General features: G+C 39.6%; 1 protein-coding gene across 1 annotated transcript in view; it reads left to right on the top strand.

Moving 5' to 3' along the window:
• The window catches only part of LOC128703809 (Ras-related protein interacting with calmodulin), a 131,048-nt gene that overhangs the window by 67,929 nt on the left and 49,408 nt on the right, over positions 1 to 13,711 (top strand). Inside the window, exon 3 of the mRNA XM_053798651.2 lies at positions 4,749 to 4,822. Within this exon, the coding sequence (XP_053654626.2) occupies positions 4,749 to 4,822 (74 nt within the window). The remainder of the gene's footprint in view (positions 1 to 4,748; positions 4,823 to 13,711) is intronic.

The raw sequence follows: 13,711 nt of genomic DNA, 5'->3' as shown, positions 1-13,711 counted from the left end.
ATATCGTATTATTATTTATTATTATTATTATTATTATTATTATTATTATTATTATTATTATTGTTATTATTGTTATTATTATTAGCAGTAGCAGAAATGTTTGATTCTTCGCTGTGTTAAAGAGTAAACACATGATGTCACCATCCAATACCTGTTCAAATAGCCATTCCAATATGCAGTCATGAATGTGTTTACATTATTTATACTGTAGTTTAATAGCAAATAATGAACAAACAAAACACTCACCACACTGAGTGGTGGGAGGGCCGGCTGCCAGTTGCGGGGGTCGGAGGGAGGGTAGTAGGGACTCGCAGGTGGCGGCTGATTTGGCGGCTGGGAATTTGGCAGTTGGGAATTCGCGAATGTGTGAAGCCCGCGAAAGCTGAAAACGTGAATGTTGAGGGAGACCTGTATATATGTTCTCTCGCCCAGTGCCCCAAATATTTTGCCAAAAAAAAACAAAATTTTTTTTTGTAGAAATCAAGAGCACATTTTTTAAGTGTTATAGGATAAAAAAAAAAAATTAGGGTCAGTACTTACCGAGATATGAGGCTGTGAAGTTGGCACTTGGTGATCACCTGACAGCAACATGGAGCGCTGTCGCTTGCAGAAATTCTACATATTACCGTTTTTGTTTTTTTTTTCCTTTTTTTTGTTTTTTTTTTTTTTAATTTTCTTGGTTTTCATATGATAATTATGTTTTATAGTAAATATTTTGATTTCAATGCCAATTGTTGTTTATACACCAATATTATGTACATAATTATTATCACATTGTCATAAACACACATGTACTCACTGACAGGTGTTTTTGCATACCTGGCTGAATCACATTCTATTATCTACAACTTTATACAAGTATTTACATGTCCCACTTATGTTTCTAGAATTCCACAATTGTATGATACTCCATGAAGCATGGATTCATACAGTGTGCCACCCCACACTGGTGATACGTGAATCATGTGTCCTTCCGCTGTTTGGGTTGTTTTGTGGTGGTAGCACACACAACACACTTTTTCTGGGAATTCTTCTTCTTTGGGGTAGGTGGTATTGGTACCAGGTGGTGACAGTTAGGGACGATTTGGTCTGGCACTTCCCCCACTGGCTGTGGTTATGGGACAAGTTGCTGTTGAGGGGCAGGTACAGGTGTGCTACCATACTTTCTTGCTATCTGTTTTACAACATTCAGGGAGAATTCTGCAAAATGTCGTTTTCCAGTCTTTATTTCGTACATATTGAATGCATGTACACTCAACTACTGTATTTCTTTTGTACAACTATGTATCATGTCCAAATAATAATAAATAAATAAATTGAGCACTACAATGTCTACAAGGTGAGAAAACAGTTTTATATACGAATGACACAAATGACTTATACTGAGTTCAGTGACATTCCCCATAGCCAATATTTTGATGAAAAAACATTACTTATTCCAAATATTATTTATTCTGATGACGACTTAATGCGGGGGTCCACTGTATTTTATTCATTCTAGAGTATGTATCAGGTTTCTATGTTATCTATATTGTTTATTATGTTATATTAGATAAATTCTTCTTTCTTTCAACACATTGGCCATATCCCACCGAGGCGGGGTGGCCCAAAAGGAAAAATGAAAGTTTCTCCTTTTACATTTACCTGGAGTTTACCTGGAGAGAGTTCCGGGGGTCAACGCCCCCGCGGCCCGGTCTGTGACCAGGCCTCCTGGTGGATCAGAGCCTGATCAACCAGGCTGTTGCTGCTGGCTGCACGCAAACCAACGTACGAGCCACAGCCCGGCTGATCCGGAACTGACTTTAGGTGCTTGTCCAGTGCCAGCTTGAAGACTGCCAGGGGAAGGGGTTACTAGCCCCTTGCTCCTGGCATTTTAGTCGCCTCGTACAACACACATGGCTTACAGAGTAAGAATTCTGTTCCACCTCCCCATGGAGGTAAGAGGAAATAAACAAGGACAAGAACTAGAAAGAAAATAGAAGAAAACCCAGAGGGCTGTGTATATATATGCTTGTACATGTATGTGTAGTGTGACCTAAGTGTAAGTAGAAGTAGCAAGACGTACCTGAAATCTTGCATGTGTATGAGACAGAAAAAAAAAGACACCAGCAATCCTTCCATCGTGTAAAACAATTACAGGCTTCCGTTTTACACTCACTTGGCAGGACGGTAGTACCTCCCTGGGCAGTTGCTGTGTACCAACCTATTACTTAGAATTAGATAAATTATGATAGATAAATAAGCCGTAGAGTTGATATTACGGAAGTTATTGAAGTACGGAATTCCATTGGAATGGATTAATTGCATTTCAATTAGTTTAAAAGAGGAAAATTGACTCTGCAAATGAGCAAATCCAGATGCGAGCAAGGTCACGGAACGGATTAAACTCGTGAGTGGATGTTCCACTGTATATCTCTAATCTGATTAATATTGACATTCATGAGAAAGGATGACCTGAATGATAAGTGGTTTGAACATTAGAAAGACAATGAGTACAGTTTGAATGAAATCTTATGATTAGTTTTCAGTTTAGTGGTCATGTGCTGTTGCCTCTAAGGACTGTTCACTCTATGTATGTTCAAACTGTTCATACTGTTCTCTACTCTGGGTACATTTAGACTGTTGTCTCCAGGGTCTATACTCTAGGTATGTTCAGACTGTTCAAACTGTTCTTCACTCTAGGTACATTCAGGCTGTTGTCTCCAGGGACTGTATACTCCAGGTATGTTCAGACTGTTGCCTTCAGGAACTTTACACTGAATATGCTTATACTGTTGCCTCCTGAAACTGTGTATTTAGAGACTGTTGCCACCGCATGCCTTAAAATCCACAATGTCATACTGACAGTCATTCTCTTAGCATGTTTTTCTCACATCTTCCATTAGCTTCTTCAATGTCTTTTCGGATTATCCAAAGAGGAAAAAATAAATTATTATTTGTGTGGTGTGAACTATTGTTATTTAATATTTGTGTGGTGTGAACTGTTGTTATTATTTGTGTGGTGTGAACTACTTGTAAACCCCCCTCAGTGCCATTCCTGTAAAATTACGGCTTTGAAGCCAGGGTTTGTCCCGTAATACAATGCCAAAATTTTAGTGGCTTTCAGTCTTGCTGGAGAAAACTGGTAGGCCTGTATATGAGAGAATGGGTCTGCATGGTCAGTGTGGGCAGTATAAAAAAAAAACTGTAAGCAAACAATGTACACATAATGAGAAAAAACTATGATTGTGTTTTTGGTTTAAAACAGTGAATTTGTGGTGTATTTTCGTATGGTATTTATGGTTGTATTCTCGTTTTCTTGGTCTCATTTGATAGAATGGAAGATATTTTACAGAAATAGATGTGATTTGTAATGGTTTACCAACTAAAAGTAGCTTGAAATTGAGCTCCAAGTATCAGAAATGTTAGAGTTTTGATGATGTTCAAGAGTAAACAAATCACATCCTGCATCCAATACACATCAACTGGCCAGTCTAATATGCACTCACGAATGCACTGATATTATTTATACAATCATTACCAAAACTGTTGTCCAGAGGGCTGAGGAAGGGTTGTTGAGGTGGTTCGGACATGTGGAGAGAATGGAGCGAAACAGAATAACTTTAAGAGTGTATCAGTCTGTAGTGGAAGGAAGGCGGGGTAGGGGTCGGCCTAGGAAAGGTTGGAGGGAGGGGGTAAAGGAGGTTTTGTGTGCGAGGGGCTTGGACTTCCAGCAGGCATGCGTGAGCGTGTTTGATAGGAGTGAATGGAGACAAATGGTTTTTAATACTTGACGTGCTGTTGGAGTGTGAGCAAAGTAACATTTATGAAGGGGTTCAGGGAAACCGGCAGGCCGGACTTGAGTCCTGGAGATGGGAAGTACAGTGCCTGCACTCTGAAGGAGGGGTGTTAATGTTGCAGTTTAAAAACTGTAGTGTAAAGCACCCTTCTGGCAAGACAGTGATGGAGTGAATGATGGTGAAAGTTTTTCTTTTTTGGGCCACCCTGCCTTGGTGGGAATCGGCCAGTGTGATAAAAAAAAAAAAAAAAAGTAATTACCATCATGCAGTAGTCTGAAAAATAGCAAGTCATCTATTTTTTGTGTGAATAAAAATTCAAAATGAAAAGCAAACATAATATAAGAGGGGCCTGGAGACATGACTAATGAACAGAGAAAATGTTATTTTTAGCAGCAGAAATGTCTGCATTGTTTATTCTGGCCTCTATTTTGAAATTGACCTTTCTTGAATTTTGTGCAAAATTGGCCAAATTAGCAATTTCTGATCACTTTTTTGTGTAGTTAAAATAGGTAAATGGGTGGTTTCTTGTACTCAGTCGACATAATAAAAGGAGTTGTAGCAAAATCGCTATAAGTTTGGTCAAGTGGAACAAAGGAATTGGCCCAAAATAGGGCTCAATGTGGGCGAAATCGCCAGTGCGTAAATATCGCCGAGACCACTAACTTTGTGAGAGTGTAATTCCATGAGTTTTCTATCAAATTTCATACTTTGGGTGTCCTTACCATTGGGAAAAGATTCTCTATCATTTCATAGGAAAAAGTTTTTTTTTTTTTTTTTTTTAAATTCTTTGACACTGAGAGCAAGTTTGTGAGCAGGGGTCTCGACAGTGACAGGGTTAAATTCTTCGACATTATGAGCAAGTTTGTGAGCAAGGGTCTTGACACTTAAAGGGTTTAATTAATCAACTTGCCATTTAATTCATTTACATGATCCTACAATTCCTCCATGCTTTTCATTGCTTCTTTTCAGAGGATGCTTATCAGCGGCAAGCAGTCATTGACGGGGAGCCGGCTCTGCTTGATATTCTTGACACAGCTGGTCAAGTAAGGGCTATATTTAATATATTATGTTGTGATATTTGTTGCTTGTTTTATTTGCATTCTATGTTTAGTATTTTAAAAATGCCTGAAAAATAATTATAGAAAAGAATTCATACATTTATCTGCACATTCATTTGTCTATTTTTCTAGCAGAATTTGATGAACTACAGACATAACATTGCATGACCTAGAGTTTTAATATTAGAAAATTCTCATAGAAGGTATCATTCTGATGACTCGTATTGCTCACACCTAAGGTCTAATTTAAGACTATAAGGTAGATGAAAATTATTCAGAGAATTGGAATATTTATTGGCAAATACTAAAGATGAGTATGAGATTGAAAATCATTAGAATCTATATTAATTTTTTTGGGGGGGAGGTGGCTTTGCCCATGTTAGTTTCAGACCTAGGTAATGGGATTTTTTCTCATTTGTACTCAGCCTGGGTAAAATAAAGTAATATACAATATTTATTTCTTGTAGACTATTAAAAACTGATATAGTAAACCATTATAAATTGCATGTTTTGATGTGCATTTTTTATAATATGTTCTGCACTAAATTTATATATTGAAGCCAGATTATTCTATAGCATGATGCAGTTTAGCCTGGGGTAATTCTGCACCAACCTGTGCTTCTAAAGTGTCCTACTCAAATCTACAGAAACCTACAAAGAACATATCCTCATCTTCTAGGTAGCAGTCATACTGTCACTTAAAGTTGCAGAGACAAGTATAATTTGAAAAAAAGCTACTTCTGAGAGCACAAGAATGTAGATGAATGGTGGCAGGCAGGCAGGCAGGGTGAGTGAGGAGTTTGTTTTATACATACCCAGTATAGATAGCTACCCTTACTACCATTCCTAGCACCCTCCCAGTTTCCTAAGGTACATACCTGTATTTTGCCTTTTTATTAGTTTCTTTTGAGATTAATTGTACAGTGCCTCAGTATTAAATTGCCTAAGTTACATACCTGTAAAGGGCCTCTTGATTAAATTTGAAATTGTTCCTATCCCTAATTCTTGCTCATTTTTCTACATTGTGAATAGCCTTGAAAAGGCTTACTCATTTACTTGGTATATATGAATGGTATATAATACGGACAAGATAAAGAATTAGACACGTGTAACATCTGGGTATCTTTATTTGTAGACATTTTGCCAGCCAGTGGCTTTATCAGTATAATACAAGGGCATAATGTGAAGAATGTAGAATTATATACAAATGATGAGGTAATCAGTCCCTCACCCTTGGAGTTGGTGAAGAGCACTGTAGTCTTGAAAAATCTGAAGCACAGGCTTGAAGCTTAGCACATATATACTGGCATCAGGCGAGGGATGTGCAGAAGATGACTGTCACTGTTAGGTGGAATTCCCCAGTGGGAGTAGGTCATATCTATGGAATAGGCCAGTAGTAAGCATGAAGGTTGTGGAGATGTCCTCTGTATTAAGATTCCCTGTTTTTGCAGTGTCTGACAAGTTGTACGTGAATGGTATATAATATCGACAAGATGAAGAATTAGATGTGTGCAACATCTGGGTATCTTTATTTGTATATAATTCTACATTCTACATATTATGTCCTTGTATTGATAAAACCACTGGTTGGTGAAACTTCTATAAATAAAGCTACCCATATGTTGCACATGTGTCTAATTCTTGTTTTCTTTACATGGTGTTGGTGGTTAGATTACTCTTTTGCCAGTGCCTGGGGCCGCATTCACTAAGCATGCTCCCATGTGACTGCCTTGCCTGGAGACCAGTATACACTGTTTTCACTTGCCTAGAAGTTGAGGATGCTTTTAGAGCTGTGGTCCATTGTTGGACAACAGTGCTTCATTGTTGAGAAGACAGAGATAAAATAAGGGGTTCAGTACTGGCCTTGCTGAGTCTGTCAGCTGGTAATACACTTCTTCTTGTGATCTGATGGGTTGGGTACTAGCTCACTCATATATTCACTTCCCAGACTATAAAGTTTTCATGTTTTTGGATAGCAGTCCACTTTGTCTGCTGTAGGCTCAAATGAGAGAAATGTTTCTTGGTCTGCATTATTACTTGTATTAACAATAATATTTTATTTCAACATGATACAGTGGAACCTCAAATATCGAACTATCCTTTCCAGGAGTTAGTTCTAAATTTGAAAAGTCTGAAAAGCGAAGCAATATTTACCATAAGAAATAATGGAAATACAATTAATCCGTTCCAGAAACCCAAAACTTTTCACAAAAAAAAATACATTTTATAGAGATTAATTATAGTTTTACATACAACAAATATAGTGTTCAATTATGTATTAATAGATTTAAATAAACATATAAAATAACATTTTACTTACCTTTCTTGAAGATTGGTGATGGAATCTGGAAGATAGGGAGGAGGAGCGAGGGAGTTGGGGTTAGTGTTTGGAAGGAGAATCCCCCTCCATGAGGACTTCAGGTATCAAAGCCCTCTCTGGGGTTACTTCCCTTCTCTGTCTTTTAATGCCACTAGGACCATCTTGAGAGTCACTGGACCCCTGTCTCACAAAATAACTGTCCACAGTCCTCTGTTTCTGGTGACCCTTTAAGATTTCCCTAAAATGGGATTTGGTTCTGTCACTGAACTTGTTGCAAAGATGGCTTGTTTCAGCTTGCTCAGGGTGGTACTTCTCCACAGACATTTGGACATCATTCCACTTGGGCATCATTCCACTTCTGTATTATTTCCTTCTTCACATCTATGGTGTTTCTCACTTTCTTTCCCACAGGGGTACCACTAGCAAGTTTCTTTGGGCCCATTGTAGCTTATTTCACAGTCCCACAAGCACTAAACATAATGAAATAATCGTAAAATGTTTGAATGAGAGCGCAGGTTAGTGCTCACTCAAGCATCAACAAAACCAGACTGGCTCGTGGCGCCTGCGTGGGGACGCGGACAGAGCGGGCTGCCGGACAGGTCTGGTACCCAGCGGTTCAAAAATAGGGGCGAGTTCGATAATAGGGACAAAGTTGGTTCAAAAAAAGGGTTCTATTTTCGAAGAGTTAGATAAGCGATACGTACGAAATTTGAGGTTCCACTGTACAGGTGTCCCTCAACATTCGCGAGGGTTAGGGGATCAAGAGCCTCACGAATGTTGAAAAACCGTGAATGTTTGGTGCCCCAATATATTGTAGGGAAATATAATACAATACTGCTTAACTTGTTGAACCATGAACAATCATAAAATACATGAAAATGTAAGTTGTACTAAATATATACATGTTATGCTTTAATAACATGTATGTTATTAAATACCACAGACTCCACCACTGCCTCCACCACTTCCTCAACCAATGCGAGTCCCTACTACCCTCCCTCCGACCGCCGCAACTGGCAGCCAGCCCTCCCACCACTCAGTGTGGTGAGTGTTTTGTTTGTTCATTATTTGCTATTAAACTACAGTATAAATAATGTAAACACATTCATGACTGCATATTGGAATGGCTATTTGAACAGGTATTGGACGGTGACATCATGTGTTTACTCTTGAACACAGCGAAGAATCAAACATTTCTGCTACTGCTAATAATAACAATAGTAATAATAATAATAATAATAATAATAATACGATATAATTGAAGAAGGAAATTGTACAAAAATACGAGGGAGTGGTTGACACATCGTCAGTGTGGCTTTGTTTATGCTGGAGTGAACATTAGTCTCCCTGCTCTTCCAAACATTTCACAATAATTCAGCAGTTGAGGCAGTGGTAGAGGCAGTGATCAGTTAGAGGCAGTGGTAGAGGCATAGAGGCAGTGGTTTAGAGGCACAATAATTCAGTGGTTGAGGCAGTGATAGAGGCAGTGATAGAGGCAGTGGTAGAGGCAGTGGTAGAGGCAGTGGTAGAGGCAGTGGTAGAGGCAGTGGTAGAGGCAGTGATAGAGGCAGTGATAGAGGCAGTGATAGAGACAGTGGTAGAGGCAGTGATAGAGGCAGTGATAGAGACAGTGGTAGAGGCAGTGGTAGAGGCAGTGATAGAGACAGTGGTAGAGGCAGTGGTAGAGGCAGTGATAGAGGCAGTGGTAGAGGCAGTGGTAGAGGCAGTGGTATTTACTAACATATACGTATGTTATAAATAATAATAGAACATGTTAATATTAATAACATTTATAATAATAATAATAAATGTTATTCATAATGTACTATTATTATTTATAACATATATGTTAGTAAATATCACTGCCTCTACCACTGCCTCTATCACTGCCTCTATCACTGCCTCTATCACTGCCTCTATCACTGCCTCTATCACTGCCTCTACCACTGCCTCTACCACTGCCTCTACCACTGCCTCTACCACTGCCTCTACCACTGCCTCTATTACTGCCTCTATCACTGCCTCTATCACTGCCTCTATCACTGCCTCTACCACTGCCTCTACCACTGCCTCTACCACTGCCTCTACCACTGCCTCTACCACTGCCTCTACCACTGCCTCTACCACTGCCTCTATCACTGCCTCTATCACTGCCTCTATCACTGCCTCTACCACTGCCTCTACCACTGCCTCTATCACTGCCTCTACCACTGCCTCTACCACTGCCTCTACCACTGCCTCTATCACTGCCTCTATCACTGCCTCTACCACTGCCTCTACCACTGCCTCTATCACTGCCTCTATCACTGCCTCTACCACTGCCTCTACCACTGCCTCAACCACTCCAGTCACACTCAATCTACAAGCACCAAACAATGAATTATTGTGAAATGTTTGGAAGAGCAGGGAGACTAATGTTCACTCCAGCATAAACAAAGCCACACTGACGATGTGTCAACCACTCCCTCGTATTTTTGTACAATTTCCTTCTTCAATTATATCGTATTATTATTATTATTATTATTATTATTATTATTATTATTATTATTATTATTATTATTATTATTATTATTATTATTATTAGCAGTAGCAGAAATGTTTGATTCTTTGCTGTGTTCAAGAGTAAACACATGATGTCACCGTCCAATACCTGTCCAAATAGCCATTCCAATATGCAGTCATGAATGTGTTTACATTATTTATACTGTAGTTTAATAGCAAATAATGAACAAACAAAACACTCACCACACTGAGTGGTGGGAGGGATGGCTGCTAGTTGCGGGGGTCGGAGGGAGGGTAGTAGGGACTCGCAGGTGGCGGGAAACTTGAATATGATTTGGCAGCTGGGAATGTGGTGGCTGGGAATTTGGCGGTTGGGAATTCGCGAATGTGTGAAGCCCGCGAAAGCTAAAAACGTGAATGTTGAGGGAGACCTGTACATGTTTGTACAAAGGAATATACAGTGGAACCTCAAAAATCGAACTGCTCCCAACACGACCAATTATGTAAGTGTATTTTTGTAAGTGCTTTTATAAGTGTATTTTTGAGGGTCTGAAATGGACTAATTTAATTTATGTTATTCCTGATGGGAATAAATTCATTCGGTAAAGGCACTCGAACAGCCTTCTGGACTGAAGAAAGTTCGATATTTGAGGTTCCACTGTAATAGTTGGGTGTACATGCCAAAAGCCCCTTTATATACTAAGCATTTCAGGCAAATTTGAAACTAACAACAGCAAATCACCTTCACCCTTTCGAGGTTCGTGCCATAGTATTACGGGTTTGAGCTCTAGGTCTGTGCCGTAGAACTACATGATGAGCTCAGCTCACTCAGATAAGCAGTGAGCGGTAAATTTTGGGCCTATATATGAGAGAATGACTCAATGCCTTAACCCTTTCAGGGTCCGTCCCGTAGATCTACGGCTTTACGTTCAAGGTCCAAACCGTAGATCTACGCCAAAATTCTAGCGGCATCAAATTTAGTGCAAGAAGGCTGGTAGGCCTAAATCTGAGAGAATGGGTCTGGGTGGTCAGTGTGCACACCATAGAAAAAATCTGGATGCCCGTATGGCATTGTGGGAACGCCGGCAAAGTAGCTTTGTTCATTGTGCCTGGCGGCAAGGAAGCTCTCACTCCCCACTCACTCTCCGGGCGAATTCTGACTCTCCTCTTCACAACTTACAGTTCTAAGACTGATGGAAGTGGAGCTGAAGACGAGTTCTATGGTTTTGAACCATATGTTACCATTGTGCCATATGGTACAATGGTACCATATGGTACAATGGTGCCATGTCATACATTGGTATCATATGGTACAATGGTATCATAAGGTACAATGGTATCATATGGTACAATGGTATCATATGGTACATTATACCATATGGTACAGGGTACAGGGACCCTAATGGAAATAAGTCTGACTTTTTTGGGTTATCCTAGGTTCTCCAAACATATGCTGCTAAGTATGATATTCTATGTAACTTCATTTGTGTATAACTAAATAAACTTACTTATGATGCCACATGCACTTGAGTAAGTTTATTCAGGTATACAGAAATACAATTACATAGATTATCATACATAGCAGCATACAAACCATACCCCCGGCCGGGATTGAACCCGCAGTCATAGAGTCTCAAAACTCCAGCCCGTCGCGTTAGCCACTAGACCAGCTAGCCACAATAAGATTCATCCAACTAGGTATATTTCTACACCATAGGAAGGTTAGCACAGGCACCTCTGTGACCACAAATGCATTACGATTTCTTGAGTCATGTTGATAGCAGCATACATATAAAATCCTAGGATAACCCAAAAAAAGTCAGGGTGACTTATTTCCATAGTTATCCCTGTATCTGTACTATATGGTGTCCTGTACTCTATGGTACCCTGTACCATATGGTACCCTGTGCACGGTTGTATATATACATCTTACAAGGTACCATGTTTGACATATATATACTCATAAATTCTAGCGGCTTCAAATCAAGCAGGAGAAAGCTGGTAGGCCCACATGTGAGAGAATGGGTCTGTGTGGTCAGTGTGCACCATATAAAAAAAATCCTGGAGCACGCAGTGCATAATGAGTAAAAAAAAACTCCGACCATTTTTTTTAATTAAAATGCCGACTTTGTGGTCTATTTTTGTATAGTATTTATGGTTGTATTCTCGTTTTCTTGGTCTCATTTGATAGAATGGAAAACATACTATAGAAATAGATGTGATTTTGATTGATTTTGCTATAAAAAGAACCTGGAAATGGAGCTCAAAGTAGGGGAAATGTGTGATTTTTGCAGATGTTCAAAAGTAAACAAATAATGTCATTGTCCAATAAATGTCCAACTAGCCATTCTAATGTGCAGTCATGAATGGGTTGACATTATTTATACAATTATTACAGTATTGCAGTAGTCTGCATAACAATAAATGTTCTATTTTTTGTTTTGAATGAACAAAGAAAATGTTATTTTAGAGCCAGGAATGTCTGCATTGTTCATTCTGGACCTTATTTTGAAATTGTCATATTTTTTAATTTTCATGATATTTGCCAAATTGCAAATTTCTGACTAAGTTATTGGGTAGTTGAAATCGGTAAATGGGCAGTTTCTTGTACTCAATCGATAGAAAAAATGGAGTTCTAAAGAAATAGCTATAAGTTTGGTCGACTGGAACAATGGAATTAGCCAAAAATAGGGCTCAAAGTGCACGAAATCATCGATTTGTAAATATCGCCGAGGTCGCTAACTTCGCGAGAGCGTAATTCCATCAGTTTTCCATCAAATATCGTGTTTTTAGTGTCTTTACAATCGGGAAAAGATTCTCTATCATTTCATAAGAAAAAATATTTTTTTTTTTTTTTTTTAATTTTGCGACACCAGGAGACACCTCAGGATTGGGGGTTGCGACAATCATAGGGTTAAATACCACTCCCTCAACCGCTGCCTCAACCGCTGCCTCAACCGCTGCCTCAACCGCTGCCTCAACCGCTGCCTCAACCACTGCCTCAACCGCTGCCTCAACTGCTGCCTCACCCGCTGCCTCAACCACTGCCTCAACCGCTGCCTCTACCACTCCGGTCGCACTCAATATACAAGCACCAAACACAGTGAATTATTGTGAAATGTTTGGAAGTGTGGAGACTAATGCTAACTCCAGCATAAACAAAGGCCTGACGATGCGTCAACCACTTCTTCCACCACTGCTTCAACCCTCGGATTTTTGTACAATTTCCTTCAATTCTATCGTATTATTATTATTATTATTAGCAGTAGCAGAAATGTTTGATTCTTTGCCGTGTTCAAGAGTAAACTTATGATGTCACCGTCCAATACCTGTCCGAATAGCCATTCCAATATTCAGTCATGAATGGGTTGAGATTATTTATACTGTAGTTTAATAGCAAATAATGAACAAGCAAAACACTCACCACACTGAGTGGTGGGAGGGCTGGCTGCCAGTTGCGGCGGTCGGAGGGAGGGTAGTAGGGACTTGCAGGTGGCGTGAAACTTAAATATGATTTGGAGGCTGGGAATTTGGCAGTTGGGAATTTGGCAGTTGGGAATTCGCAAATGTGTGAAGCCTGCAAAAGTTGAAAATGCGAATGTTGAGGGAGACCTGTACACAATAGAGCAAAAAACTAATGTAAAAGACCTGGGATTGATCATGTCAGAGGATCTCACCTTCAAAGACCATAACATTATATCAATCATATCTGCTAGAAAAATGACAGGATGGATGATAACCTTCAAAACTAGGGATGCCAAGCCTTTGATGACACTATTCAGGCCGCTTGTTCTATATAGGCTGGAATATTGCTACACACTAGCAGCACCATTCGCCGCAGGTGAAATTGCTAACCTAGAAAATGTAGAGAACCTTCACAGCACACATAACTGCGATAAAACACCTCAATTACTGGGAACACTTGAAGTTCCTCAACCTGTGCTTCTTAGAACGCAGGCGGGAGAGATATGTGATTACAGCCTCTTCTCACTTAGCGACGTATTCGTTTAACGACCACTCGGTCTGATGACCAACTTTCTAACCAGTGTCCG

This window comes from Cherax quadricarinatus, chromosome 87 (assembly GCF_038502225.1).
Source record: "Cherax quadricarinatus isolate ZL_2023a chromosome 87, ASM3850222v1, whole genome shotgun sequence".
In the NCBI taxonomy this organism is placed as follows: Eukaryota; Metazoa; Arthropoda; class Malacostraca; order Decapoda; family Parastacidae; genus Cherax; species Cherax quadricarinatus.
The sequence above is the reverse complement of the archived record's forward strand: the minus strand, read 5'-3'. Positions and strand labels throughout refer to the sequence as shown.